Below are 26,928 nucleotides of genomic sequence, written 5' to 3' on the forward strand. Positions count from 1 at the left end.
CTGCCAACTTCATGAAATACCAAATGGCCGGTATACTTCTTCAAAAGCTCACTTCTGGCCTGGCTAATGTACAGTAGAGTTGATTCCTGAGGTTAGTGCGAGGGAAAAAAAGGCCACATGGGTCATAGAAATCAAAAGGGGTTTTCATCTTTGATGTGTGAATGAGCTCGGCAAATGTAACAGTAATGAGCCAATTAGAATATTTTTTTCACCGAGCCAAAGTGTCGGATGGACTGACCAACTGATTGACTGACGAGGATGTTCACGGGCCCCACTGCTTGTGAGGCGAAAATAAAAAGTTAGCGGAGCAGGATTTGTGCTTTAAAAATCGCAGAATGAATCCTCGGCGGTTCTTTTCCACCTGTCAACACTGTGAGCTCCTCATACAGTATGAGGCTGGGACATTAATATCTTCGTCGTATTTCCACTCGCTTGCACAGTTTCAACAAGTAAGCAGGTTATATTAAAGTGTGGTGAGGAGAACAGCCCCTCTATTGCAGTGGCAGCGTGGTTTGCAAAGGCTCTCCCGTATTCTCTCTGTATTGCTATAACACACACCTCCGTGGCCTCGTGCTGCCAGGCGAGCTCCGTCGAGACCGCAACACAATACTGTAATGAATTTAAAAAGCCGCCAAAAACTTCTCTCCCCCTCTCTCTTGGCCTTAGGACTCAATTTCCCTCGGCAGCGTATTGAGTTGGAATCAGATAACTGCCAGAAAGTGTGGAAAATCTAATGCATATCAAGTGAAGAGACATGCTGACACTCCCCAGTGACAGAAACACTGTGCTCCGCGCTCGCAAAATACAAACCCAGCTGAAGGGAGTGCAGCGGGGAAGAGGGGGGAAGGTGAGAAGAAGATGCAGGGCCATCGCTGGGAGAGGAGCACATGCAAGACGTGTATCGCAATTTATGTTGAAGGTCAGTCCCCATGGGATAGTGGCTTTGTGCGTGGTGTACTGTGTGTGTGAGGAGGAGCAGAAGGTTTTGATAAAGGCGTGATCCTGGTCAACCTGTAACACAAGTGCCCGTTGGCATTGTTACTATCACAATTATTATTTTTCCTTCCTTCCTTCCTTCCTTCCTTCCTTCCTTCCTTCCTTCCTTCCTTCCGCTACTGTTTTGAAAATCGCCTTGGCTGTGTGGACCAGCAGCAACTACCTCCAAGCTAGCAACCTAAATGTGGAAACTGGCAAGGTACTGTAATGCCGATAAGAGCGCAGATGTTAACAAGCTAGCGGCTAACAGCATGAACCAATCGCCACTTCTCGACCATCACTAATCCCAACCAACCAATCAAGGCAGCAAGTATGCAAATTAACAAGTACAGAGAAACTAACTACAGCCTGCAGTCTTCATCGGCTTCACAGGGCATTTTATGTCAAAAGTACAAGGAGGTAATATGTCAGATGTTGTTCTCAGGTTGTAAGACTGCCCCCAAGTGGCCACAAAAAGAACGCTTGTTAATCAACACTCATTGCGTATCGGGTTAGCAAAGGGCCTTGATTCAAATCTGGACCCGTCCGTGCTGAGTCTTGACGCATTTTCTCTCACTGCGCTGGGTTTCCTCCCACACACATGCAGTTCAGGTGAATTGAAGATTCTGAATGATAGTGTGAATGTCTCTGCATGTTAGCCAAATGATATATCTGCAACTTCCCTTGAGTGTTGTGTTTGTTTACCCCGCTGCATATTGGCTGCTCTGTCGTTCCTGTGCCCCTTCATCACAAGAGTAACTAATATTAAAAAAAAGGACTGATAAATGGATGTGTGGCAAAATTGTTCCTTTTTTTTTTTTTTTTTTGGTCTTCTCTCTGTTTTTAATAAATGCACCGTGTGACATTTATGACTATTACACCGCTTTCCTTTGGTCTCTATTACCATTGAAATGAATTAAACTCCAGCAACCGTCACTGAGCTGAATCTGAAGCGGCTAAGTGAATTTCTGCCCGCTGCGTGAGATTTATTGTTCTGTACTGTAAGTAAAAAAGGATGTAAGTTACAAAAAGGTTTTGCTAAAGGAAGTGCGGGAGCATTTTGAGTTTGAGAGCTTGAAGAGGACTGCTCGACTGGGAGTCTGAAAGTGACGTTTATAGAAAATATAGAGAAATACAAAAAAACCTAGGACACAAGCAAAAGAGTTGTGTGTGTGTGTGTTTATAGTGTGTATGTGATAGAGAGACTGGCGGTACTTGTTATCATTCTTGTCAATTACTTTTAATGGGCGTGCCTATTGCCTGCTGCTTATCACAACCTGGCATACGGTCTTATTATACGGCACCCTGAGGAACACGGCTTCCACTGATTTCAAACTAATGGTATTCCAACGGGGGCAGTTTGTTCCATTTTTACCGAGTTTATTTCAAGCGCTGACGGATTTGCTCCTTTTTCACCAGCCTGCCTCATATTCATCTACAAGCACTTATGAACGTTCAACATTTATTACCGCTTGAGGAAGAAAACAGTGCAATTATTTGTTAATTCTGTGGCCATTTCTTTGCCTTTAAATGGTGATGAACTGATAATCACGGAGATGTATGTCTAAGTGGCCATTTACTGTTCTTTTGATGTGTGTTTTCCTTTCAAATGCCTGTAAATAATAGTAATAATAACATTTTAGTTAAGTGTAGATCTGTATGAATGAATCTGAACTGTGTAGAGTATATTTATGTATTCATGCATATTTATGTATAAATATACTGTGTGTGCTTATCCTCTGCGCTTGATGAAGAGCTAATTAGGGCCGGAAACTTTTAACTTTGCCTTCAGTAATAAGAAAAAAGAGTGTGTAACACACGTGATGCACCCACTGTTCATGATCTGGACTGGCTTTGTGTGTTTTTTTCTCCTGTGCTTGGTGTTTTGTTGTGCCAGAATGTTTTGAGATGTGTGTTACAGAGGCTGGCCGTGGTTTTTCTAGGAGGTCTGGAGCTCCTTCCTCACACACCTGCAGCTCACCTAATCATCAGCGCCAGTTTAAGTACTGCGCTCCACTCACTGCCAGATTTTTTTTTTTTTTTTGACTCCACGACATGGAGCTGAGCTGCTCCAATCTCTCTGTGTGTTTTTGCTCACCTTCCCATTTAACATAGCTTCTCCTCAACTTCTCCAGTGTTGGTATAACCCCTGAGCTTTGCCACTAGCTTCTACTCCACCTCAGCGTCTCCACCTGAGCCACTGCTGATGCTGAAACTTTGAGTGTGGTATTCTGTCTGTTGCCACCTTGATTTTTTTTTTTGTTTGTTTTTTTTTTCTTAAGCCAGAGGTGACAAAATTTGGACAAGAGAATTGAGCTGAAGAACATATCATGATGAGCTCTGACTGAGAAACCAAGGCACCCTGTAGCTACTTGGCAGTGACAAGGCAGCCACAACCTATGAGGGATTCCCTGCTTTAACATCTGTTCTGCTCTAAATAACAAAATGAGCATCATGCTGCATTAGAGAAGACTTGAACCAATAGACTGACACCATGAACTCATTAAGAAACAGCTCACTGGGGTAATGAATCGAGTGAGAAGTAGGGTTGTTTTCTCATAAGCTGATATACAATCAGTCCTGTTTTTGCAACCACTGGAGTTGCCCCCACGCTGGCCATTAGAAATAATTCTGATTTAAGGCATTTATGCATTGGCTTCACTTATCAAAGTGACATCCATATTTTTCTTACAGTCAGTAGTTTAACAGTGTTGTTATTACAGTTTTTACGACTGTACATGGACGACAAAGATTTGTGTGTGTCTAAGCAGCTGATGATTCATTCAAACGACTGTAGCTTTATTTCTTTGTTATGTTCATCATCACAATCATCCCACATTCTAAGGAATGCAGTCATATATCTAATTGAGCTAATATGTAGGTGGGACTCAGAATGTAATGTGAACCCAACCCAGACACAGTGCATGTAAGTTAACTGCCGGGTTACCTTATGATCAATGATGTAATTCTCCTCAAGTTCATAATGAATTGGCTTCAGTAATTGCATCAGACAGTGCACAGCTGTTGCCGAGGGGCATCACGGGAGAGAAAAACTGTATCTTTTCTTTTGTTGCATGTAGAGAGATGAGCTCCTCTGTGTCGCTGGGATTAGCTCACTTTGCTGAGTGTTTTCCTTTTCCCCGTTCACAAACTGTCACATCGTTCAGGTTTGTACAAGTTCATTTTGAAGACAGAAATTATGTTGAGCTTTCGCTATCATTTGATTCCCCTTTTGAACGAGGCATTACCGGCGGAAAGAAGCGCCGAGAACACGGTGTGACACACTAAGTGTGGCATTTAGACCCATGAGTTGAAAGTAACACCATTAGAGTCACATTAGGGTTTTTCATTACAGAGAAGGTTGAATTGAACAAGGTGTGATTTCATAGACCTGTCTCTAAAATTAATCCTGGCACTGTGTTACCGGCGGTTAAGAGCGTAGCGTCGGGCCATTGTGAGCACAGATACATAATATACTGCAGGCTTAAGAGTTTGTTATCACTAAAAGCCTTAAGTCCAACATCTTATGTTACAAAAAGAAAAAAAAAAATCTATATTTACTCTGTCAGCGGGGACGTCAAGAGACACTGATTTCTTTCTTTTCATTTCTGGTGACTGCGACTCGTAATGTGATTCTGTTGAATTGTGTTCCAAATCCCTCTGACAAAATGTCAACAGTCTGTGAGGACATATTTGATGCTAAACCCCCCCTCCACCCCAAAGTAGTTAAAGCTCCGTTATAAATAAATAAACGCTGACGAGAAAGCTGTTTGCGCGGCCTAAAAGAAGGAATGTCCCGGTAAACTAAACAATGCAGGGGGGAAAAAAGTGGGTGGGAAATAGGATTTAAAAGCTTTCATGAGTCAGACGTTTTAGCTGACGCTGCTGGAATTTCTTCGCATCTCTGTTTTGACAGGAGTGTGTTGACGTGGAAGTACTACATTTAACTTGTTTACCTGTTCGTCCTCCCGGTGCGGCGCGTACAGTCGGGGAACATCAGGCCTGTTTTGCTGATGTAGAGTTTCATTGTGTGTCGACGCGTAAACCTTGTCTGTTAGATTCAGGAACATTAGTTGTGTCGGAATGTGCACTACCTGCGAACAAGGGTGGCGGCCAAGGTAGGCATGAGAACGCTGAGCCCTCCCTAAATCTTCTGCTCTGCTCAAGTAACGTGCTGATCGCAAATATCTGCAGGATTATCTGCGGATCAAGTGGCCTGGTAATAAAAAAATGTAACTCTGATTGACGGTGGATGATTTGTAGGCAAAATATAAACTATATCTTTAATGAGGAGGACGTTAATGACATTACCCGCAGCAGCTGGAGCTCCATCAGAGTCTATACATATTTATTTAGAAGCTAAAAGATGAACTCTGCAGAGTTTCCACCGTCCTGTCAAGCTTACAGCCATGGATTTTAGTTTTGCTATTGAAATGTGCCAAGATATTCGCTGTAGAGACATTAAATATTACTGAATGTGGCGTCTTCACTTATAAAAGTACATCATTAAAGGAAATACTCCGTATGAAAGGGCTTAATGTGCCTGATCTGACCTAGGTACTAGGTACGTCACATGAGCTATGATTGCATGTAATTTCATAGCCGACTTTCCGGCGTCTGTATTTTTGGCATACGGTTGAAGCGTAAAGCTGCTCTTTCTCTGCACCCCAACCCTGTTGATTTTGAGTGGTTTATTAATAAATCTAACTTAATAGCTTTGTTTGTGATGAACAAAACCTCCAGTATGACTGCAGTCCTCCCCACCCTCAGCCTTACTCTCCGCCTCTGCCTGTGAGGATTGCAAAACTTCTACTTCCAAGAAGGAAGAAAAAGCAACACTGTCCTTCCATTCAAGGTCAACGGCATGAAAAAGACAAACAAAAAAAACCAGACAGGCCTGAATAAACTGTGCTCACGTAAGGTAGATGCATTATTGACATTGCAGCCACGTGTCAGCCGCATGTTGCTCTGTAGCGTTTGGAATGATATCTTTTTAAGCGGGTGCCGCGTGGAGCGTGCGGCGCGGAGGTCTGAGTCGGAGATGCTTGCGTGATCGTGTGTGAAATCCTCCGTCGCCCCCACGGCGTCGCGGAGTTCTAACCGGAGTTTCCCCGCACGGGCTGTTTGCTTGCGATTCTTAACTGTGTGGAAAGAGTTGTCAGTCAGATTGAGGGCCTCTCTCCCCTCTAAATGGATTCGGCTGCAGTCATGCGCAAGGTGTAAAATGCTCACGCTCAAGCAGGCATCTATTCCGCTGCGCACACAAACACACACGATTGCCATATCTTTCTAGGCTAGACTCCCTTTTTTTCTTTTTCTTTTCAAAGTCCTTTCACCCATTCCGTTTCTCTCTCATGCTGGCTGTGTGGCTGGGAGTGGAGGTATATTAGTGACGGAGTGACATGTGATAATGCCTTACAACGAGATAAAAAGGCTTTTACCACCCAGCCTTGGCAGACAGGACGGGGAAGGAGGAAGACGAGGAGGAGAGGCATTTCTACATCCTCTCATTACCTGCCGGCAGTATTTTGGCACCGCTCCATCTCTCTGTCTTGGCGGAGAGAAGAGAGGCGGCTTTACTTCAATTTCCACCTCCCCACTTGTTCACGTACTATCTGTTCTTTGTGATTTACCTCCTTCCTGTCTTACTCCACCATTGTGTCCCCTCCTTTCACGTCGGTTTTTCCTTCAAATCCCCCCCAAAAAATGATGATAAGGAGTGGATGTAACAGCACTTTTAATAAAAAAACATTAAAACAGTAATATCCGAGTCAGTGATAACCTGACGAGGTCACTTTTTTTATCCCCATATTCACATTCTGAATTAACTTTTTTGTTTTACTTTGCACTTTTAGAATAATATGAGATAACATTTTATTTTTTTTTACCCCCGTGCTATTATTGAAATCAGGGCTCTAATGAATAAATTGAATTCCAAGCAGGCTCTGTGTCTGTTGGCATTAAAGGCAGTGAGACATTACAGCTTAGTCAGCAATAATGGGACTTCACCTCAGTCTAGTTTGCAGAAACTCTTCTTTTTTTTGCAGATATCAAATGTAATTATGGTGTTGGCTCTCCGAATATATGATAAGTGACCTGGGAGGAGTGTTTAAAGTAGTCAAACGTGATCAGATGGTGAGCCTCAGCTGCCTTGGCGCCATCGTATCTAAATTGCAAATTTCTCTCGAGCGAGCTGGAACCAGATTTAGATTTAAAGGTGTGTTTCAAAGCCTTACCATCTCCATCTCTCAGTGTGTAATGCCTCAGCTGCTCTCATTTGCAAGATCACAAGCATCATGAGCAGGGAGGGGAATCAAGAGAATTAAAGTGATGGCTATGCAAATGGGAAAATGGGATACTCAAGTGTTGGAGGAAGAACAACAGACTGCTTTGGATTTCTAGCAGAGTTATCTCCACAAATAACCTTGAAATGGAATATTTGTCAAAACACGATCTGTCTACTAACTAAGAAAGAAAGAAAGACGGAGAGACAGAAAGAAAGAAAAATAAATATCCATGGTTTGCAAAGATGTACATTGCCAGTATATGTTTTGGCGATTAGGTTATCGAGGGCCAATCCAAATGCTTCAACCTTCTGCCTCTGACAGGGTAAACGTCCAATACAGCATTCGAAGGATCAACACTTTGCTTCAGACGAATAAAGTCTGAGAAAACAAGCTCCTCTTTGGTTCTCATTTTATGTAGTCTTGAAACCCACCCACATGAAAACAATTTCTGCTCTGCGTGCACAAGTGCCGTGTCTGAAGCATGAACGCTCAGTACAGAGCAGTATTGAGTGTGAGCTTGACTTTCGGTACTTTGGAGGTGACGATGTCTCCCCTCTTGTCCTCGTCCCCAATTAGACTCATAATTACAATCCCAGCGAGGTATGATCAGCACAGTGATTTCTACAGATTTTAAAACTTTAGCCTGCCCACTGAAGCCTCAAATATGGGCTGGCAAGTCTTTGGGTAAATTGAAAAGACTGTACTACCAAGCGCCTGTGCAGAAGGAATACACCGGCACTTGCTGAAAAGGTGTCAAAACCTCATTCCTGTTGTTTAGATACAACCTGATGATTTATTAAAGCCTATAAATCTTTTGACTTCCTCCACTCTCTTTATCTACACATCGTTATCACAGCCAGACTCCAAACTGAGTCTGGACTTTTGCGCTTATTCCCTAAACAGCGTTTTATTTTACCTTACCCCAAAATGTTCTCAAAAGTCCCATTATCACTTGCATTATAATAACCTTCCAACGAAACAAAGGCAGGAAAGCTAATGCTAATTACCGGTCATGCCCTTGGTGACAGAAGCATTCTCACGTGCAAACACAGAAACAAGCGCTCACAAACTAGCTAGTAAAGGACACACACACACACACACACACACAACTTGGCACGAAAGTATTGTTTTGTAAGTTTATTTTGCTTGTGTGTCATACAGCCCACAATCCCTAATCTACATGATCAAACAACCTTCCCCTGAACACATTCTGTTGCATTGTTCATCAATTAGTCATTTAGTATTAATTAAGGCCTGCTTTGTTTTTCAAAGCTGAATTTGATGGTGGTAAATTCTCCTGAGGTTGCACACCCTCCTCTTTTTCCCTTCCTCCCTCATGAAGTTTCTCACTGTGTCATCAGCAGCCAAAACTAAAAGCGACCTCAGCAAGTCGGGAAAAGACGTCATTTGTCAAGAAACGCTCACAGCAGGGGTGGGCTCTGATGGGAAAGTGGTGGAATGGTTCACTGAGAGGACGAGTACGGAAGACCATTCCCGCCAATGTGATAAAAAAAAAAGTGAAATACTTGCTTGAAATGATGACTCATATCTCAAAATTAAGACTTTGGATTTCAGAATAATGGGTTACTTTCTCAAATTAATGAGCTTAAGCTGGTGCCCGAGTTTTTGCGATGGCAGTCAAAATGTTCCCATTTTGAAATATGAAGTCGATATTCTGAGAAAGCATCTAATGATTTTGACATATTAAGTCATTCCTTTTGAGATACCAAGTCATTATTTTGAGATGGCATCTAATTTTGGAGACCAATACCAATGGAATAAAAAAAAAAAAACAGCTAGTGCATGTGACTTTGTAATACTAGTCACAACACGTTCTAAGTTAGTAGCCTAAGATTCTAGTGCCAATTTTGGACTTGAAAGGCTCAAGTTAGCAATAAGAGGTGTAGTTACTCTTTCAGAATTGAATTTGCCAGTAAACAACTCACATTTGACATAGGACAGGACAAAATCTACTTAGTTAGGTTCAGGCTTAGGGACAAAAACCACCTGGTCGGGTTTAGGGACAAAAGCTAGTTGGTTGGGTTTAAATGCCAAAACTACTTGGTTAGGTTGAGGCAAAATTTTTTTTAAAAAGTATTTGTATGGTTTTCGCACAACATAATAGTCGTCTAAGAGGGTTAGGGTTAGGACGCAGAGGGATGCTTCAAGAGGTGAGAACAAGCTCAACAGTTATAATATCAACAGCGTTTCTCAATAATTTGAGTTATTAATTGATTATATTGTAACATTAAGTTATTCTATTGAGACACCAAGTCTTTATTTTGAGACACATTCTTATTATTTTGTATTACTAAGTGTTAGTAAGTAGTTACTTTAAGATGAATCATTATTTCAGGAAAGTTTCATATTGCAATGGATAACAGGATCCTTTTTTTTCCCATCACACTGTTCGTAAACAGAGGAGGGACCACCCTCACTACACACACATTTAACCCTAAGTTAAGAAACGGATGTCTTCTTAATCCTCCAGTCCTTTTCAGGAGTTTTGGCACGAGAACACGCGCAACAAAAACAAATCACCATGCAAACATGCAGCTCAACAATGGGATACTTATTTTTAAAGACCTGAATACAAGAGCAGAGATTTGAATATTGTAAACAGGTGCTGCACAGCTTCCCAGGATACGAGGCAAGAATAGAGCCTCCACACTGTACTGTGTTCTGAGTTCAATACATATGCTGAAGCCAAGCACTAAAACATTATGTGCAGATATCTATCTGAGATAGATATCATATACACAGATGGATGAACACACTGACTATTACACTCCTCTATGCTGTAAAATACAGTACACCATACATTATGCATATGGGAGAGATAGGCCTGTTTTACATCAAAGTATAGCTTCAGCTTGCATCATAACCGCAGCAGAATACAGTTTTATTGTACCTCTGTTCAAATGTATATTGTAAGGTGAAGTGTATCACTATCTCTCACACATACCAAACACACACACACACACACACACACACCTGGGCAGGGACCGAGACAGCAATCGACCGGGTGTTGGTAAAATAATGTCAACAACTTCCGATGTTTTCAACTGATCTAGTCAAGTCACACTGCTGCACTAAACGTGTGTGTGAGTGTGTGGCAGTGGGCCCTGTCCATGCTGGACCCAGACACCCATTCATGAGCATGCATGCCCAATATAGACAGCGCTTGCACAAAGCAACAACATACTCGAGCCCATTTACGAGTCACAGGGGGAAGGAGGCATGTTTTTTCTTGTACGATTTCATACATGCACATGTGCACGTCTGACTGATTCTCTATGTTTTTTCAATGTGTGCAAATGTTGTGTATGTTATGCGCGTCTGCATACGTATGTTTGTGTCTGCAAGTGTGTGTATATTTAGCCGCCCGCCTATGTGTTTTCCTAAACAGAATTGCAAACACTACAGCCCCGAGCTGTCCCATACGTGACACATACAGTACTACATGTGCATCGCGGTGTCAGCTTATCAGACGGTTCGATCGTATGTGTGTGTGGGCCTGACGAAAACCAATAAAGCGGGCCGCCACGTTACACGCTTCAGGTCTATCTGATAAGCTGTAGCTAGTGGAGAGCAGCCTGTTCTTACCCCCACAGTGTTACAACTACAGCAGCCTGGTCAGAGGCCTCGGGCTTCCAGCTGTGATGCCGTAGGTACCCGTCCCCCCCAAGTAGTAGTAGTAGAACTAGTAGTATTAAGATCAAGATTGGAATGGTCATACACTGGGCTTTCCTCTGTCTAGTACTAGGTCTGCGTCCTGTTTGTGACCCAAGAGTCAAGAGCGCTTTGTTTTTAAGTTACGTAAAAAAAAGCTGATGAATGTAAACATGTGTAAATAGAACTTGCGCCCAAAGTGTGATCTGAATTCTTCTTCGAACGAAAAAAAAAAGCAGCAAAAAGTGTCACAACTGTAAGGAAATTAACATGATAAAGGTTTTATATTGAGACCCGCTCAGATGTAAATTCTTCTTCGGGTGTTTCATTTGTTGGTCGTGCAGCAGCTTAATCATAGATTCAGATCGAGTAATGTCCCAGACAAGTAATGTAGTGGATCAAAGAACAGACATTTGCATATTAGAAATTGCCGAAAAACAGCAGGAGTTCTGGATCGTCGTTCATTGCCGGTGCTCACCTGCATGAGTTATATGTTCAGCACTGTCTTTACGCGACACTGCATGTATGATTTTTTTATTTTTTTTTTCCTTCCTGCGGAATGCACCTGTGAGATGAAGATGTGCAATTTGGGCCCGTCGAGTCCCAAATAAACGTATCTGAAAGAGCAAGACACATTCCGACTTAATAACAGCCATCAGTCTTCACAGTGTAAACACCAGACTCTCATTATATCTGTGTACACTGGGTGAGCGAGTCAGTGTGGAGCTGTGTGTGTTGTCTGTGGTATGGGTTTGCATGGGAGACGGTGTGTGTTTGTGTCTGTCGTCCTTGCCAGCATGCGTGTGTGTGTGTGTGTGTGTGTATGTGTGTGTGTGTGTGTGTGAGAGAGAGACAGAGTGAGAGATTGTGTCTCATTAACGGAGTTGTTTACAGACACGAGTTGGAAGAGAGTTGTGAGTCGGGGAGAAACAGAGGATGACTTCCAATCATTTAATTTTAATTATGCTGACAGGATTTCTTCACGCTCTCTCTCTCTTTTGCCAAAAAAAAAAAAAATAGCGTCATCTCTCTGGGTCTCTTTTTTGCAGTTTCTTCTCCTCCTGTCTTCCTCCGTTGCTTCCAGTATGCTATATTCTTCTTTCCGTTCACCCCCCCTCCCTGTTCGTCTCTTTTTACACTCCATTACTGCCAAATTCCCTCACTCGCTGTGTCCCCCTGGCCTCGGGACTGGTGCGTTCCCAGCCTTGGCGGGACCTCTGACAAGCCGCCTTGCCAGGAAGACCAATATGACTGGCAGCAGACAGGGTGGGCTGCCTCCAAGTCCATCACAGGGAGGAGTGGGGTGGAGTGGGGTGGAGGGGGGGTGGAGTGGGGGGGGGGTGGAGGGGGGGGTTGACAGTGTCGGAGGTTAGCCGAGTCAACTGCATGACTACAAACTCACTTGGGTGTGAAGCAAATGTCACCCCGGCTCTTTTCGTTCATCACTCCATCCGTATTTGCTCCAAATGGCTCACTTTCCCGCTGTAGACCACTTTCTGTTTTTTGTTTTTTTTGTTTTTTAATCTGAGCTGTGTGACTTGGATGAGCTGGATAAAGATCCATAAAGACCTGAATTTTAATGTCGAACCATCCGTGCTTAATTTGGAGAAGTGGGAGAAGTGAGGTTTCTTTTAACCCACCAAAAACTCTTGTCCATGAAGTTTTTGCAACTGCAATGTGAAATTTACTCTTTGGACAATTGGTTGGATGTTCAGTCGTTTGGTTTATTGCTCAATGTAAAGTCTTTCTTTTTTTTTTTTTGGAATGAGCAATAAACATGTCTTTCTTTTCCAGTCATTCCAAAAAAGTCTTGCGAATTAACTTCTTCGAAGAAACAGAATGGAGTACATGTTATGTATATGTGACTCTATTTCTATTCCTGCTCTTGTTTTTACCTTTTTCGTATATTGTTGTTGTATTTTTAATTATTTTTGTTGTTTATTGTTATACTGAACCATCCTTTGGCTGCTGCAACTCACAAATTTCACCGATTGCGGGACTAATAAAGGAATGTCTGGTTCTGAGTCTGTATGTATTGGTGAATGATAATGAATGACATCAACAGATTATTGGAAAATGTTGCATTTATCGTTTGTCAACAAATTCCATCTGAAGCTCCAGTACTCAGCAACTTTTTCTCATATAAATCTCCATTGTTGTGTGGGCGGTATGTTCCTTTATCATCATCGTTGACACAGACCTTGTATTACTTTAAGGCGCTATAAATACTCGCTAGTTTACTAAATGTGCTTTTTAAGATTTTCAATTTGTTTTTTTGTTGAGTGCCGCTGAAAGAGGAGCAAAGAACACATCCAGATGATCCAATTAAAGCACAACATTTATCGCTGTTCTGATTAAAAACATTTTTTAAAGATGATAAAAACATAGTAGCATAAGGACACGTGTGAAATCTGACTGTGTGCTTTCAGTTTGTGTGCTCTCCTGCATATTTTCCGCGTACGTCCTGTCGCGTTAATGTTTAAAAATAGCCTCCCGGGTTAAGATGTGAAAACTTAGCTAAACATTTTGTTCCACACGCCAGCTCATTTTCTACTCTGGTGCAAAAGTACAAGAGCAGTGTAAAAGCCTTAATACATTATTCACCACCGTCTGTCCACAGCACATGTTGTGTAATAAAAGCTGTCTTGTACCCTCTTCTCCTCTCGCTTGTCTCTATCTCCACCACTCTCCCTTTTCTCCTGCTGCCATGTCCTGTTTTTAATTTTTTTTCTTTTTTTTCCCGAAATTGTTGCCCCTCGCTCTCCTGCTCCGTTGCTCTCTTGTTGCAAATGTTGTCACACACACTCTCTCACACACACTTTCTGGTCATATTCCCCTTGTCTTGTTTCTCCCTGTTTGGTTTCCGTGCGTGCTCTCTGCGCCTCTCTCTGCCTCGCGCTCTCCCACGCATTGAAATATCTCCCTCTCCATTCTCCGCCTGCCTCTCCGCGTCTCACATCTCCTCATCTTTGAACTGTTCCTCTCTCCGGTTCACTCTCCGCAGTGCAGTTCTGTCAATGACTCTCCATTTTTTTCGCAAAGCATGCCAGCAGCAGCGGCGGCTCCGTTCTACCTGAGGGACAATTTGCATTGTTCACAACTCGTCGCAGCTCATGTTTCAGGTTTGGGTTTTTTTCGAGGTCTCGTGCCGTGGCAAGCCAAGCCGTGATGTCATTAATCGGCACCACAGCCTGAGCAGTGATGTTCGGGGGCCTGCTCTATGCTCCATGGTCTCCTCTACCAGCCAGTGACGAGAATCTCTCTGGTATGGAGTTCAGTTTCATTCCTGCATTCCTGTCCTGCCCCGTCAACACACATTAGAGCTGGGTTAGGTTACAGAACATTACCTGCGGCCCGCTATTCACATAAAAATCTTTCCACCGGCGAGTGGGTGGGATGCTTTTACAGTTACGGGGAAATGCAATGTGTTTGTCACTGAGTTAACAGCCTCATTAGCATTGCCATTCCTTTATAAAAACAGGTCTATTAAACAAGATGGGGGAACAAAAGCAGCCTCTTACTGCACTATGAGAAAAGAATTTAAAGAATGTGACTTGATCAGTGAAACACGCTATAATTTGAGTTGAAAACATTAGAAAATTAACACATTTTTTTGAACATAAAGTGAAGAAATAACTTTTACGAATTTTGTTGCAGAGATAAGTGCTGAAGTTAGCATGCTAACCAGCTAGCCCCACCTGTCTTGCTCTAAAGCTTCCATGCTAGCGGCGTTAACACCGACGCTAACCAACTAAGTGCAGCCACAGTTAGCAGCAGTTGGCAGTTACTCTGGTGATAAGCTGCCTCATATTTGTTTTAGCTCAACACTTTCAATTGAACTGACAGAAACAGATGGAAGATGAATATGAAATTCAAATATATAAAGTAACTTAAACACCTCCCACACGGCAACAGCTTCACCTTGCAGTGCGCTACTGCCACATTTAATGGCTGGATGTGATCAGTCACACCTTCAAAGCTCGACGCAGTCTCTGTTGCGGTAATCTCTGAAAAACGTGAGCCTAAAAGCAGCGACGTGTCAGAGAAAGAGTAAACGGGCAGTGATGTTGCTTCTGACGCACAAAGCATCACACAGGAGACAAGGCCCAACCCCACCTCCGATTAAAAAACTTGTGTGTGTTGTCAGTCTCATCAGTTTCATTGTGGGGCCATACAATGCAGTGGCCCTGTGAATCAGTTCCCTTTGTAGTCCCCGTGGAGTTAGAGTCTGCAGTGTGTGGGTGGATAAGTGTCTGTCTATCTCTATGTATGTGTGTGTGTGTGTGTTTGTGTGTGCTTGGGTGTGTGGGCTGGGTGTCGGCTCGGTGCAGAGCACCACTACGTTTAGCGCAGAGGCTCTTCATAGTAGCTCAACCTCGCAAGGAAGAGAGCTGAGGGAGAGGAGGAGATGGAACAAGGGGAACAAGGGGTGATGTGGGAGGGAAACGGGGGATAAAGTGCATAGAGAGGTGAAAAAGCAGGTGGAGGATGTAATGAAGCATATACAGCATATAAAGGAGACAATATTCAACGAGCAGTTACTTAGTTCAGGGCATACTTGAATGGGGGCACAGTAGACATAACTGATGGCGTAGTCTGATAATTATTCCTGCTCATTGAGCAATTTATAATAATAATAATATTCATAATAACAACAGAACAGAAGAATAGAAGAGAGGCTGAAATTATTTTAACAGAGGCCTAAACATTCTGACATTTTGTCCTCAGAGTGGGTTGAGCTTCCAAAACCCTGGATCCTACATGACCCATAATTCAGTTTTAACAATAATTTTAATAAAATCATCCACCATTCTTGGTTAACAACCATGTTTTCTTTAAACTGTCACCAGTTATGTATTCTGTCTGTAAAACAGGCTTTTGTGTCTCTTCTTTCAGGCTTAGAAAGCTACTCTACAGCCGAACAAGAACATGGAACACAACACAAGGAACATAAACTGCAATAACAATTACATTCTCACAACCTGATTTTATATCATGAGGTTGGTGGGATGGTGGTGGAGTTACCAGCGTAGAGCCACTGACTGGAGTCAGAGCCCGTGGTTCAACCTTTGTAAACGTGATACCACTTGGTATTTTTGAGGAGACCTCTGGACATTTTTCCAGATGTTCTGTTGTGGCGACCAACACCAGATATTTCATACACGAAGTCTGGACGTCTCCATCTGTGTTTGTGGCGACCAACACAGTTAGTTTAGGCCAAAGTCTTTAGCTAACTGAGTGGTTCTTATGCCTAAACTGTACCAGAGCTTAAGTAGCTAGTCACATAAAAACCCCAAAGGTGAACCTTAAAATCTTTTCAACAAATCTGTGGTTTGTAGAAGCATATATCACCAACATATTGTCTGGCGCTTGGGTTGGATCAATAGTGTTTGGACTGAGGCTTTTCCTTCCTTTTTTTGACCATCCGAAAAGACATGTATTCTGCACTTCCGGTTTATGAGCTCGCCCATCAGTGCGATGGCAGGTGTGTGATGATGGCAAACAAGTCACATTTCATGAAATGTTACCAGAGCCCTGGCACAAAGCTTCTGTGCATTACAGTAAATCAGTAACTCTAACCTTTTGAGGCACCTGGACTGGCAACAAGCAGGAAGCAACGAGCCAAAGACGGAGGCACATCTTAAGCACTACACCCAAGCAACCAAGGCTGGACGTTAATCACCTGACCAACTAATGTGAACCAGGGACAACTTTGCAACCTAATAGCACATTACGTTATAGAAAATACGCACTTTCTTTACCTTGCGTTTCATCTAATGTCTGCTTACCCTCCTCTGGCCGCAATATCCACCCCAATATTTATCACCTGCCTCGGGATCTAGTGATCCAGGAATTTAGGAGCAGTTTGCAGTTGCACTTACTGTGCCTGAATTATGGTGTTAACTGAAATGTCTAAATGTAATCTAATGCAGATAGGCAGGTTTGATTTATACTGGCTTGAGCTAACAGCTAGCCCAAGTTGACAGCTGGTGCTTCTATATGAAGTGATCCCATGATGAACACCTCAGCCAGAAAAACCCATTTTGGAGAAATGTATACATATATAATTATATTATATATATATATATATTGTGCAGGCCAGTCAAGTTCATCCACACCAGACTCTGTCATCCACGTCTTTATGGACCTTGCTTTGTGCACTGGTGCACAGTCATGTTGGAAGAGGAAGGGGCCCGCTCCAAACTGTTCCCACAAGGTTGGGAGCATGGAATTGTCCAAAATGTTTTGGTATCCTGAAGCATTCAATGTTCCTTTCACTGGAACTAAGGGGCCAAGCCCAGCTCCTGAAAAACAACCCCATACCATAATTCCTCCTCCACCAAATTTCACAGTTGGCACAATGCAATCTGAAATGTACCGTTCTCCTGGCAACCTCCAAACCCAGACTCGTCCATCAGATTGCCAGATGGAAAAGCGTGATTCATCACTCCAGAGAACGCGTCTCCACTGCTCTAGAGGCCAGTGACGGCGTGCTTTACACCATTGCATCCGACGCCTTGCATTGCACTTGGTGATGTGTGGCTTGGCTGCAGCTGCTCGGCCATGGAAACCCATTCCATGAAGCTCTCTGCGTACTGTACTTGGGCTAATCTGAAGGTCACATGAAGTTTGTAGCTCTCTAGCAATTGACTGTGCAGAAAGTCGGCGACCTCTTTGCACTATGCGCTTCAGCATCCGCTGACCCCTCTCCGTCACTTTACGTGGCCTACCACTTCGTGGCTGAGTTGCTGTTGTTCCCAAACGCTTCCATTTTGTTATAATAGAGCTGACAGTTGACTGTGGAATATTTAGGAGCGAGGAAATTTCACGACTGGATTTGTTGCACAAGTGGCATCCTATGACAGTTCCACGCTGGAATTCACTGAGCTCCTGAGAGCGGCCCATTCTTTCACAAATGTCTTGTTTCACAGTCTGCATGCCTGAGTGCTTGAATTTATACACCTGGGGCCAGGCCAAGTGATTAGAACACCTGATTCTGATCATTTGAATGGGTGAGCGAATACTTTTGGTAATATAGTGTATATATATATATATATTTATATATATATATATATATATATATATATATATATATATATATATATATGGTATTTATACATAGGTTTGTAGGAACAAACTTTGTAGGAACAAACTTTGTCCAGCATTCTTTTGCTTCTTCTTGTTTGACCTTTAGAACACATGCTGCCCTACAGACTGCTTCCTCTACCGTGTATACTCATTGATTCCCCCGCTTGGCTCTGATAGCTGGGCACCATAAAGCATAATTCTGTTTTGTTTTGTTTTAAAAAAAAAACAAACTTGGAGTTTGTTCACTGTGAGTTCATGACCCTCAGGCAACGCATGCATGCATCTTAAAACAATCTGAACAAAACGTCGGAGGAGTTTACCTTCTTGGATCAGTTCTTTGATTAAGATGGACAACATACTTGCATGCAGCCAAAGGAAAAAGAAAAAAAAAGAAAGAAAAAAAAGAAGAAAGTCTTTCAATGTTTAGTAACTCCTTCGGAAAGCACACATCTATTTTCCTCCATTCAGTGTCCGAGCACAGCCCTTGATTCCCCTCTGAGAGACCGTGCAGCTCTGATGAATGCAGCAGGATGGGCTGTAAGAAGGAAAATGGCAACACGGAGGGGAACAGCAAACCCTGCTTTGTTATCAGAGGTAGCAGTATTCAGAAAAAAAGGCACTATTGTTGTGGTTTTCTCCATTCTGTGATGATTTTTAACCCCAGAGCTCTTTTTTTTCTCTTCTTTTTCATACGTTTTGAAATCGCAATTCATGTTGCATACTGCCGGGTTTGGGAGACATGCTGAGGTATTCCTGCCACTCTCAATAAACTCCAGCATGATCATTAGTTCATCGTCGTATCCATGTAATTATCCTCTAATGATGTTGATCTAAAGGATTTCTGAACGTAAGTGTTTAATGAGCTGGTGTGGTGAGATTGGGTTTCTGTATTTGGTTTGAATCACAGAGTATAAGGGCAACTGTTTGGAAAACAAACACATAAATATGATTTTCAGAATAAAGTTAACATATTTCTCAGAAAACTTTGATATTAAAGAATAAAGTCGCCAGTTAAGAACAATCCGTGAGCTTGTATGTGTTAAATGAAAGATGCAGGTGACATGAAGTTACAGGTTTGAGTGAGTGCTCTGCTGAAACGACTATCCAGTACTGATAATGTCCTTCGTACAAGTAGCATACAGGGAAAATGTGTCATTATCCATCGTTGCTGACTGAGGTGTATTCTTCCAAGATGCTTCTTCTTCTTCTTCCTCATCTGGCTTCAACTAACCGTGCTGTGATTATAACAAAATAATTATGCACCGTCATATTTTACTTTTCAAATAAAGGCTCCAAAAATGCTTGGATAGGTTCGGGCCCCAGAAACTACTTGGCTAGGGTCAATCCCTGTTCCTCTACTGGACTGGCGGCTCTGTTACATATTTTGGCATGAGTCTGTGTGTAACGGTTGTAGTAAGAAACAGGTGGACCCAAAAGTGAGGGCAAACACAGGGTGCCTTGAAAGGTGAATTTATTGATCCAGGATCCTGATTTTGCTGGCAGGATGAGACGCTGAGCTCGAGCGCAGGGCCGAGGGCTCCCTGGGCGGTGCGGGTGGAGACTCTAGGTTAACAAGAGAGGCTGGCTCAGGCAGTTGAGGCAGTTGGCACGGGAGGCTGGGTGGTGAGTGGTTGAAAACACGAAAAAAAGGCTTCCTAAATACATCAACCTGAGAGATACTGAGCGCGATCAAGTACCATTGGCGCTGGCGACAATGATCTGGAACTGTGCAGAAGGAAGGTCCAGGTATGAGAGCAGGTGCCGATAACACTCGATGTGCTGCAGGCATGTGGACCGGCACAGCTCCGTCAAGCACCTCTGAAACAAAATGCACAGAAAAATGGGCCACCACAAAGTACAATCATAACACTGGACTCTCTCTTAAATGACCATGACTTCACTGAGCTACAGTGAATGGGCAATCAATTCTTGCTCCCCGGTGTTTAGAAGAGTATATTTACTGAGTGCAGAAAGACCGAATGAACTTCTTTGTGGTAGTCATATACAGTCGGGATGGTGACGTAAGATAATTTGTCCGTTATTCGTGGGGAGAAAATGCTTTGTGCCAGCACTCCAAGTTATGTTGAAAAGTTCTTAGAGTACTGCATTTAGAAACATTTACAAGGTACGAGAGCTTTTCTTTTTCTGACAATGACTCCAATCACTATGTGATTCTTCACATATGCTCGCTTCAATTTTCTCTCTCTTCTGTGTAATTTGTCTATTTTTTCCCCAGCCTTTAAACATCACAGTGAAATGCATTTACTTTTCCATCACCCGTTATCTTTCCTGGCCAATTCCAAACCCAGTAATGTGGAGCTATAGTGAGGCCAGGGAAAAGACTGTCGAGAAGGATTCATCCCTCCAATCCCCAAGCCTCACATTTTACCGCTGCTCTTTAAAAGCATGTTTAATGCGCTGCTCCGAATGGAGAATTGCCCTAGTAGATCACCGCAACACAATCCTCTGTCTTGCTCGAGCCAATAGTGCTTTGTCTCGTTTAGTCAACTTGGTGTTCTTGTGTATGCCGTTCTGTGTTTAGATACACTCTAGGGTGTGGGCACATGTGTAAGAGTGAGAGACAGAGGCAGATGGCGGGGATGTTCTGGATTGGAGGGAAGAAAAGGGGGTCAAGGAGATGCACGGGTCCCATTCATATTTCAGGCAGACAGGAAGTTCCTGCATGCATTTGCCTTGTACTTTCATTAATTATTTTTTTTTCTTCCTCCAGCAGCGAAACAAGAGAACTTGAACACCTCTTTGAACAGACCGACAGCAAGGCTGATGAAACCGGATCCAGGACCCTGCCAGGGAATCGTCCTGCTGCTGGGACTTGTGAGGATGGAGAAGTCAGCAGCCCCAACAGTAATAACAGCTTCATCCCTTGAAAGATAATACAATTCCCATCAGCCTTAGCTGTACTTTGTGTTTAATGTTAATGAAACACAAGCGCTTTATCAGTGTCTTTTTAGCTAACTTATTGGCTGTATGAGTGTTAGCGATAAAGCTAATCTTGAGTTTTCTCTTTCTTGACCACAGCAATTACTTGTCTTGTTAGACAATTGCTAACATGCTAAACTTGGATATTGAAAGTGGTAGAAATGACCTGCTGACAGCCAGCATGTTAGCATTTCCACGCATGTTAGCACAGTGATATTCAGAGGTGGAAGAGTCAGACTCAAGAGGAGTACTCGCTTGCCTAACATTCATAAAAGACTTGGTGTGTAAACTTGGGACGGGTAGCTCAAATAGACTTGGCTTCTTTTGAGAGGTAACGAGAAGTAACATTCGTTTTTTGTAACATGATTTGGTAATTTGTTGTCTATTGCATGCTAAACTGGCAGCCTACGAAGATGCAGACCAGCAGAGGACCGCTCACGAGGCAGCTGTGTACAGTGAAGGCTTTAGCTCAAAAAAACAAAATTTGGAAGATTATGTTGTGAAAAGAAAAAAGAAACACCACCTCATACAACCTCACCCATCACAATAAGTGCATCTTTTTTTGCTAACTTGCTGGCTATTTAAGCATTGATGTGTACGTTTCTTGACCAGAGCGATGACTTGACTTGTCTTGCTTGACTTTTAGCAGGGTCTTGAGGTTGACTTGCTTGATTCTCATCACAGACTGTGTTATAGATTGATAAAGAGTCCAGAGGTGGGGGAGTAACTGAAGGTACCGACTCAGTATGCAAAACATGCGGAGAGAAAGTTGTGAGAAAAAGTGAGAAACACTTCAAATTTAATGAGTCATCTGCGTGAGCACAGTCTGCTGCTTTAAAGTGAATGCAAGATGCATAGTTAACTTTCAGCTCAGAGCATGAGAGGAATTCAGAGCGAGGGAAAGGTCAGACTTGAGCAAATTGACTTGTCCATAACTGACTGGATCCATTACATTCCTCCAGGACACGTAGCTGCTCGTCAGTAATGTGCAATAATTTGCCATCAAGTCTCCCCCGCTGGAGAAAAAAAATTGGAGCTGTTACGCTGTGTGACAACTTCCAGGAATTTTTTTACTTCCAAACTCTCAATCGTAGCAGTGCTCCACTTTCATATCTTTTCCCCAATTCTTTCAATCTGTCCTCACTTTCAACCCCCTATTTTATAACAACCCACACTCCACTACACCTTGTGTGCGATCCAAAGCTTCAAAGCTGGTATGTGGGGGGGCTTAGAGAGTGAGAGGCAGCGGGTGAAAAGATAAAAAAATAAACAACATTAAAAAAGCGTACTCCATGTTTAGGGATAAAGAGCTGGTCGTATCATGTTGGAGTGGCCAGGATAGGTGTAGCCTTGGGCATGCTTGCTTCGGCGATGCAGTATTCAACCTCGAAGATGGAATTGCTGCACATGTCCACATAAACAAATACAGACACATAAATTGCAACACCCCCAGTGGATTTTATGTGAGAGCGATCGGGTAGAAGGAGAGGGAAACTGAATCAGGAGCAGACAGAGGAGATGAAGAAAGAGAGAATGTGAAAGACAGACTCTGACAGTTCCTGTTTTGAGGCGATGCTGATAACAACCCGGTTTCATCAAATGCGTACAAATAACACGTGTTTTACACTTTCAAATTGCATACGTGAAGTCAGATTTTGCGTCCAGGCTATCTGGCAGTCCTCGCTATAAGCTCTGTGGAGAGCAGATCTGCAGTCAGTTGACCACTGTCGTCATGGCAACAAGAAAAATACATGCAGCAGTTGTTGTTCCGTAAATATCAGGCAACGAAATCACGTGGTTAGGCAATATGTTGCGTCTGCAAGTAAGCACCACTGATTATAATATGATTGGAGGTTTCAGGTCTGAAAAATAAAGCAGAATAACCTTAAACCGGCATTTTTTTCATATGGCCAGCAGGGGGCAACCCCACTGGTTTCTAAAAGAGGCCTAAATGTATGTAAACTTATGAGAAAACGACCCCACTTCTCAGTTGATTTATTACCCCGGTGAACAGTTTCCCAAAAAGTTTATGGCCTCTATCAACAGTCTTCTCAATACAGCATGGTGTCCGTCTTTTAAATCATGATTCCTTTCAAACTTAAAAAGATAGAAGAGATAAAGCAGGGTATGCTTTAGGGCAAGGCTTCCTTATGGTTTACAAGTATCTACCACCTCAGGTTCTCAGTCGGACCCTGTCAGGATATCCACCCCCTGGTCCAGACAGCGGACGTTTGAAAGTACAAACAGGACGAGAGGAACTAAAGAGATTCAGTTGGAGGCTACCAAAGTACGGAGTAGCTGAACACACTGACTGTTTAAAACGTCCCTGCACAGACATGAGTTGAGCATTGACTGACAACACGCACTTGTGTGAGCCGGAGACAGATGCTTGATTCTACTCACGGTATTCGAACGTATATGTTCTCAACAGAACTCGAGGTATTTGGCTTATCACCTGCACACAAAAACGGACTCTGACATACATGTGCTGGACGTGACTTGAGAGTCTACCGTTGCGTTGTCGACTGGGCCGATCTGTTCACAGATCACACACGCGCATATCACACACATTAACATTCTAAAGTGCGCACTCGTGCCATCTAAACTGAGAGACATCTTGTTGAACACATTGAGAATTGAAAGAATATTCCAGCTAATGGTGCTTTTACACCCATCCCTCATTTCTTTATGGGGTTTGGTCTCTCTGTCGATCCATCCAGCAAACATCACCGAGTGACTACAAATGTCAACGCTGAAATTCCTGCCTGCCGCAGCTTTGAAGCGCCAAAGAACTCAGCGTCTCTAATGTCTGCATCAATTTCCATTTAGCACAGCCAACTCCATTTGACTACAGGGAGGGTACAGGTATGCAGAATGAATATTACACCCATCCTTTAGACCGAGCCTTCCGTTTTCAAATTAATGTCACAGTGTCAGCCCAGATTTCATCCTGTTCTTGCCGTGTAAAATTGGAGATGTATTGTTCCCTGAGTGACCCATGGAGTTGCATAGACACACACGTAGACATCTTAAGTACCGCAAATACATGTACAATTAAAATGACGCAGACACAGTGGCTGCAGTAGACATTCCTTCACACACACACACACACACACACACACACACACACACACACACACTCAATAACTTTTTCTTTTACATTTGGAGGATGAGTGAAGAGCGCTGTGTACTGCGAGGGTGGTTTGACTTCTTTTGGGTGGTAATAGGGAACAAGCTGTCTTGGCGGGCATCCAAAATCATTTAATTTGAGGCACAGGTAGGAGCCAGCCAGCTACAGACGAGAGACACGTTCACGCTGAGCTTATCTGAAATGGATCAGAAGCGTTCACCTATTTTACAAACATTTGGAAGGGAAAATATAAATGGACAACATCCAATCACTTTAGAGAAAGGCGATGTGTAATTTAATGATAGTTATTTTCTTGCGCGGGCAAATGTATTTTATATACAAAAGTTTGAGGGATTTTACAGACGTAAACAAGATATTATTTTGAGTTTCGAGGTTTACAAGGTAAAAGTTCTTGTGCATGCAAGGCCACACCGACGAAAGCTCCAATCTCCCAGAGAAAACATGGCTCCTGAAGTGCCTGAAACACCTCAGCAGTAGCCCCTTCTGTTCTGTGACTTCTTGACATCACCATGTCACACATAAGTGTTTCCCGTTAACGGCTTGTTTGTTTGGCACATGAGAATTTATGTAGCACAGCTGCTCTGTTGTTGTTGTTAGCGGTGCTGGTTCAGGCATGTGTGAGCTGACCAATCAGAGCAGACTGAGTATCCAGGAGGGAGTGGCCTTGAAGAGACAGAAAGAAATACAGATCTTTTCAGACAGGGGGGGGAATACAGAGCTGCTGAACTGGACATTATGAGAAACCTGATGTGTTTTCAGAGATGTTGAGAGGAAAACAAGAAAGATTTATGTGTGAATTGAAGTCTTTTATTGGAGGGCCGTGCTCACACGTGTTTGATTTATGGTTGGGACAGTAAAAAGAAAGTGTTTCGCCTGTGTCTGCTTACAAACATCAAATTGTATATCCACCAAAGTGCTCGGTAATCGAGCAGCAGTCAGAAAAATGCATTGTGTTTTGTATTTGGAAATAGAATGAGTAGTGTTATCGCAGCATCCCTGCTCAACATTCACTGCAGGCCCAGCAGAGACATTAGGGGAACTAAAGGGTAAATATATACAGTGAATCGGTAATAACACAATTCAACAATGGAAACAGAGGCACATCATCTCCCGGGTGGTTTTCAGAGGGTGACGAACAAATGCACTTGATATCAACAGCAGATCTAAAAGGTGAAGCTATGCATACAGGGACTTTTTAGTCATAAACCTTCCTCCTTTATCTTTCTTTCACTGCTTTTGACTCCTAGCTGACCCATTCTGTGAACTGGGGCCAGCGTTTATACAATTATATGTCTGCAACAGTACTAGGCTGTGAGGTTGATATGTAGTGCATCCTCGAAAAAAAATACATTTCATTAACTGAGAGAATGAACTTGATGATAGATTGATAGATAGATAGATCCCCCTCTGTCTATCCCTTCTGGAGCCCCCACTCTGCTCTGATTGGTCAGCTCACAGTTCCAATTTCTCCTGTTTCCAGATTTCTACCATGAATATATGCATTAATTATGCCAATGTGTCACATGGTGATGTGTGATGTCACAAGGTAACAGAAATTAAAGGTGGGAATACTGGCTTGGCAGTGTTTTCTGTGGGAGCGTGGAGCTCCTGCTGGTGCCGTCATTGAGCTTTTCAACTTTCAAGACGTCGTACCTACACAAAAACTTGCACAACACACTGAAGGAGAGGGAAAACATGATGAAGCACAACATGTCTCCTTTAATAAGGCTGTTTCATAAGAGTTGTATCTTGACTAATCCTGCTTAACTGCTTATGTATGCTGTTTAAATTCTAGACAGGTAGATTGATAAAAACCTCCTGAAACAGTCGAAACTATTCTTTTATGTTGTTGTTACCGTCATTATTGCTCTTATTACATTATCGAGCCATATGCTGCTTCAAAGTGTGCAGGAGCACAATCACGCAGTGCTTCAATAATCCTAGCCATTAGAAATGACATTTTAAAGGACCGCAAAAGGGCCACTCTTTCATATGGACTAATTGAAACCGCATTGCTGAACTTCAGCACACTCACAGTTTTTTGTTTTTTTTTTCCCCTCCTGTTTTACCCTCAGCACACTCTGTCCTTCTCCTGTTATTGTTTTTGCTGAGGCTGGTTTTTCCTTCTTACTTCTTCCATTCGTGCCTCTGTAAAAAAAGACCTTTTTTAAGGAAAGTCGGTGAGGCCACATGCAAACACAATGCGCACACACACAGGGTTAGATAGCGGGCGGGTATCCCTTAAAAGCAGTGTTAAAAAGCACTCCAGCAGACAAAACACTTAGTCCACTTTCAGATCAGTCACGACATCAAAACTACTCCCTCGCCGTGTTGTAGTGCCTAGGACTCAGTCTGCATACGCAAACACTGCACCTCCACCAGATGTACAGTATGTGGGAAGGATCATGCTAAGTGTGGGTCAAAGTCACAGCTTTTTATATTATGTCCTGTTGTATCACAGTGTGTTTGGTCGAGTGTGTGTTCCCAGACTGGGAAAAAAAAAGCATTTTGTGATCTGGCTGCTATAATATATGCTATCATCACAGCCAGTTGTAATCACTTATCACTGAAATGAATGTTTCTAAATTAGTTTTGAAATATTGATGACTTAATTTTCACATGCTGTACCGAGTCCCGACTGTGAGGGAACTCAAGGGAACAGGTCGATTTGTTACTGAAGAGGGTTCAGTTGGAATTGGATGTCTAACGCAGACGCATTTATAGGAGCTTGATCGAGGAGAGTGGGAACACGGTGTGATGCCAAGCCAATTATGAAGACCACTTTCTGAGCCGACGACAATAAGGTCACTCTTC

General features: G+C 42.9%; 1 protein-coding gene across 9 annotated transcripts in view; it reads left to right on the plus strand.

Annotated features, from left to right (window-relative positions):
- grm8a (glutamate receptor, metabotropic 8a) overlaps positions 1-26,928 on the plus strand; it is a 453,766-nt gene that overhangs the window by 375,908 nt on the left and 50,930 nt on the right. For 7 of the 9 annotated variants that reach the window (XM_037121952.1, XM_037121954.1, XM_037121960.1 and 4 more), the window contains one exon: positions 20,755-20,888. In XM_037121952.1, coding sequence (XP_036977847.1) covers positions 20,755-20,888 — 134 coding nt within the window. The remainder of the gene's footprint in view (positions 1-20,754; positions 20,889-26,928) is intronic. The other 2 variants (XM_037121956.1, XM_037121959.1) reach the window with 1 other exon arrangement.

The sequence above is a fragment of the Acanthopagrus latus genome, chromosome 14 (assembly GCF_904848185.1).
Source record: "Acanthopagrus latus isolate v.2019 chromosome 14, fAcaLat1.1, whole genome shotgun sequence".
Taxonomy (NCBI): domain Eukaryota; kingdom Metazoa; phylum Chordata; class Actinopteri; order Spariformes; family Sparidae; genus Acanthopagrus; species Acanthopagrus latus.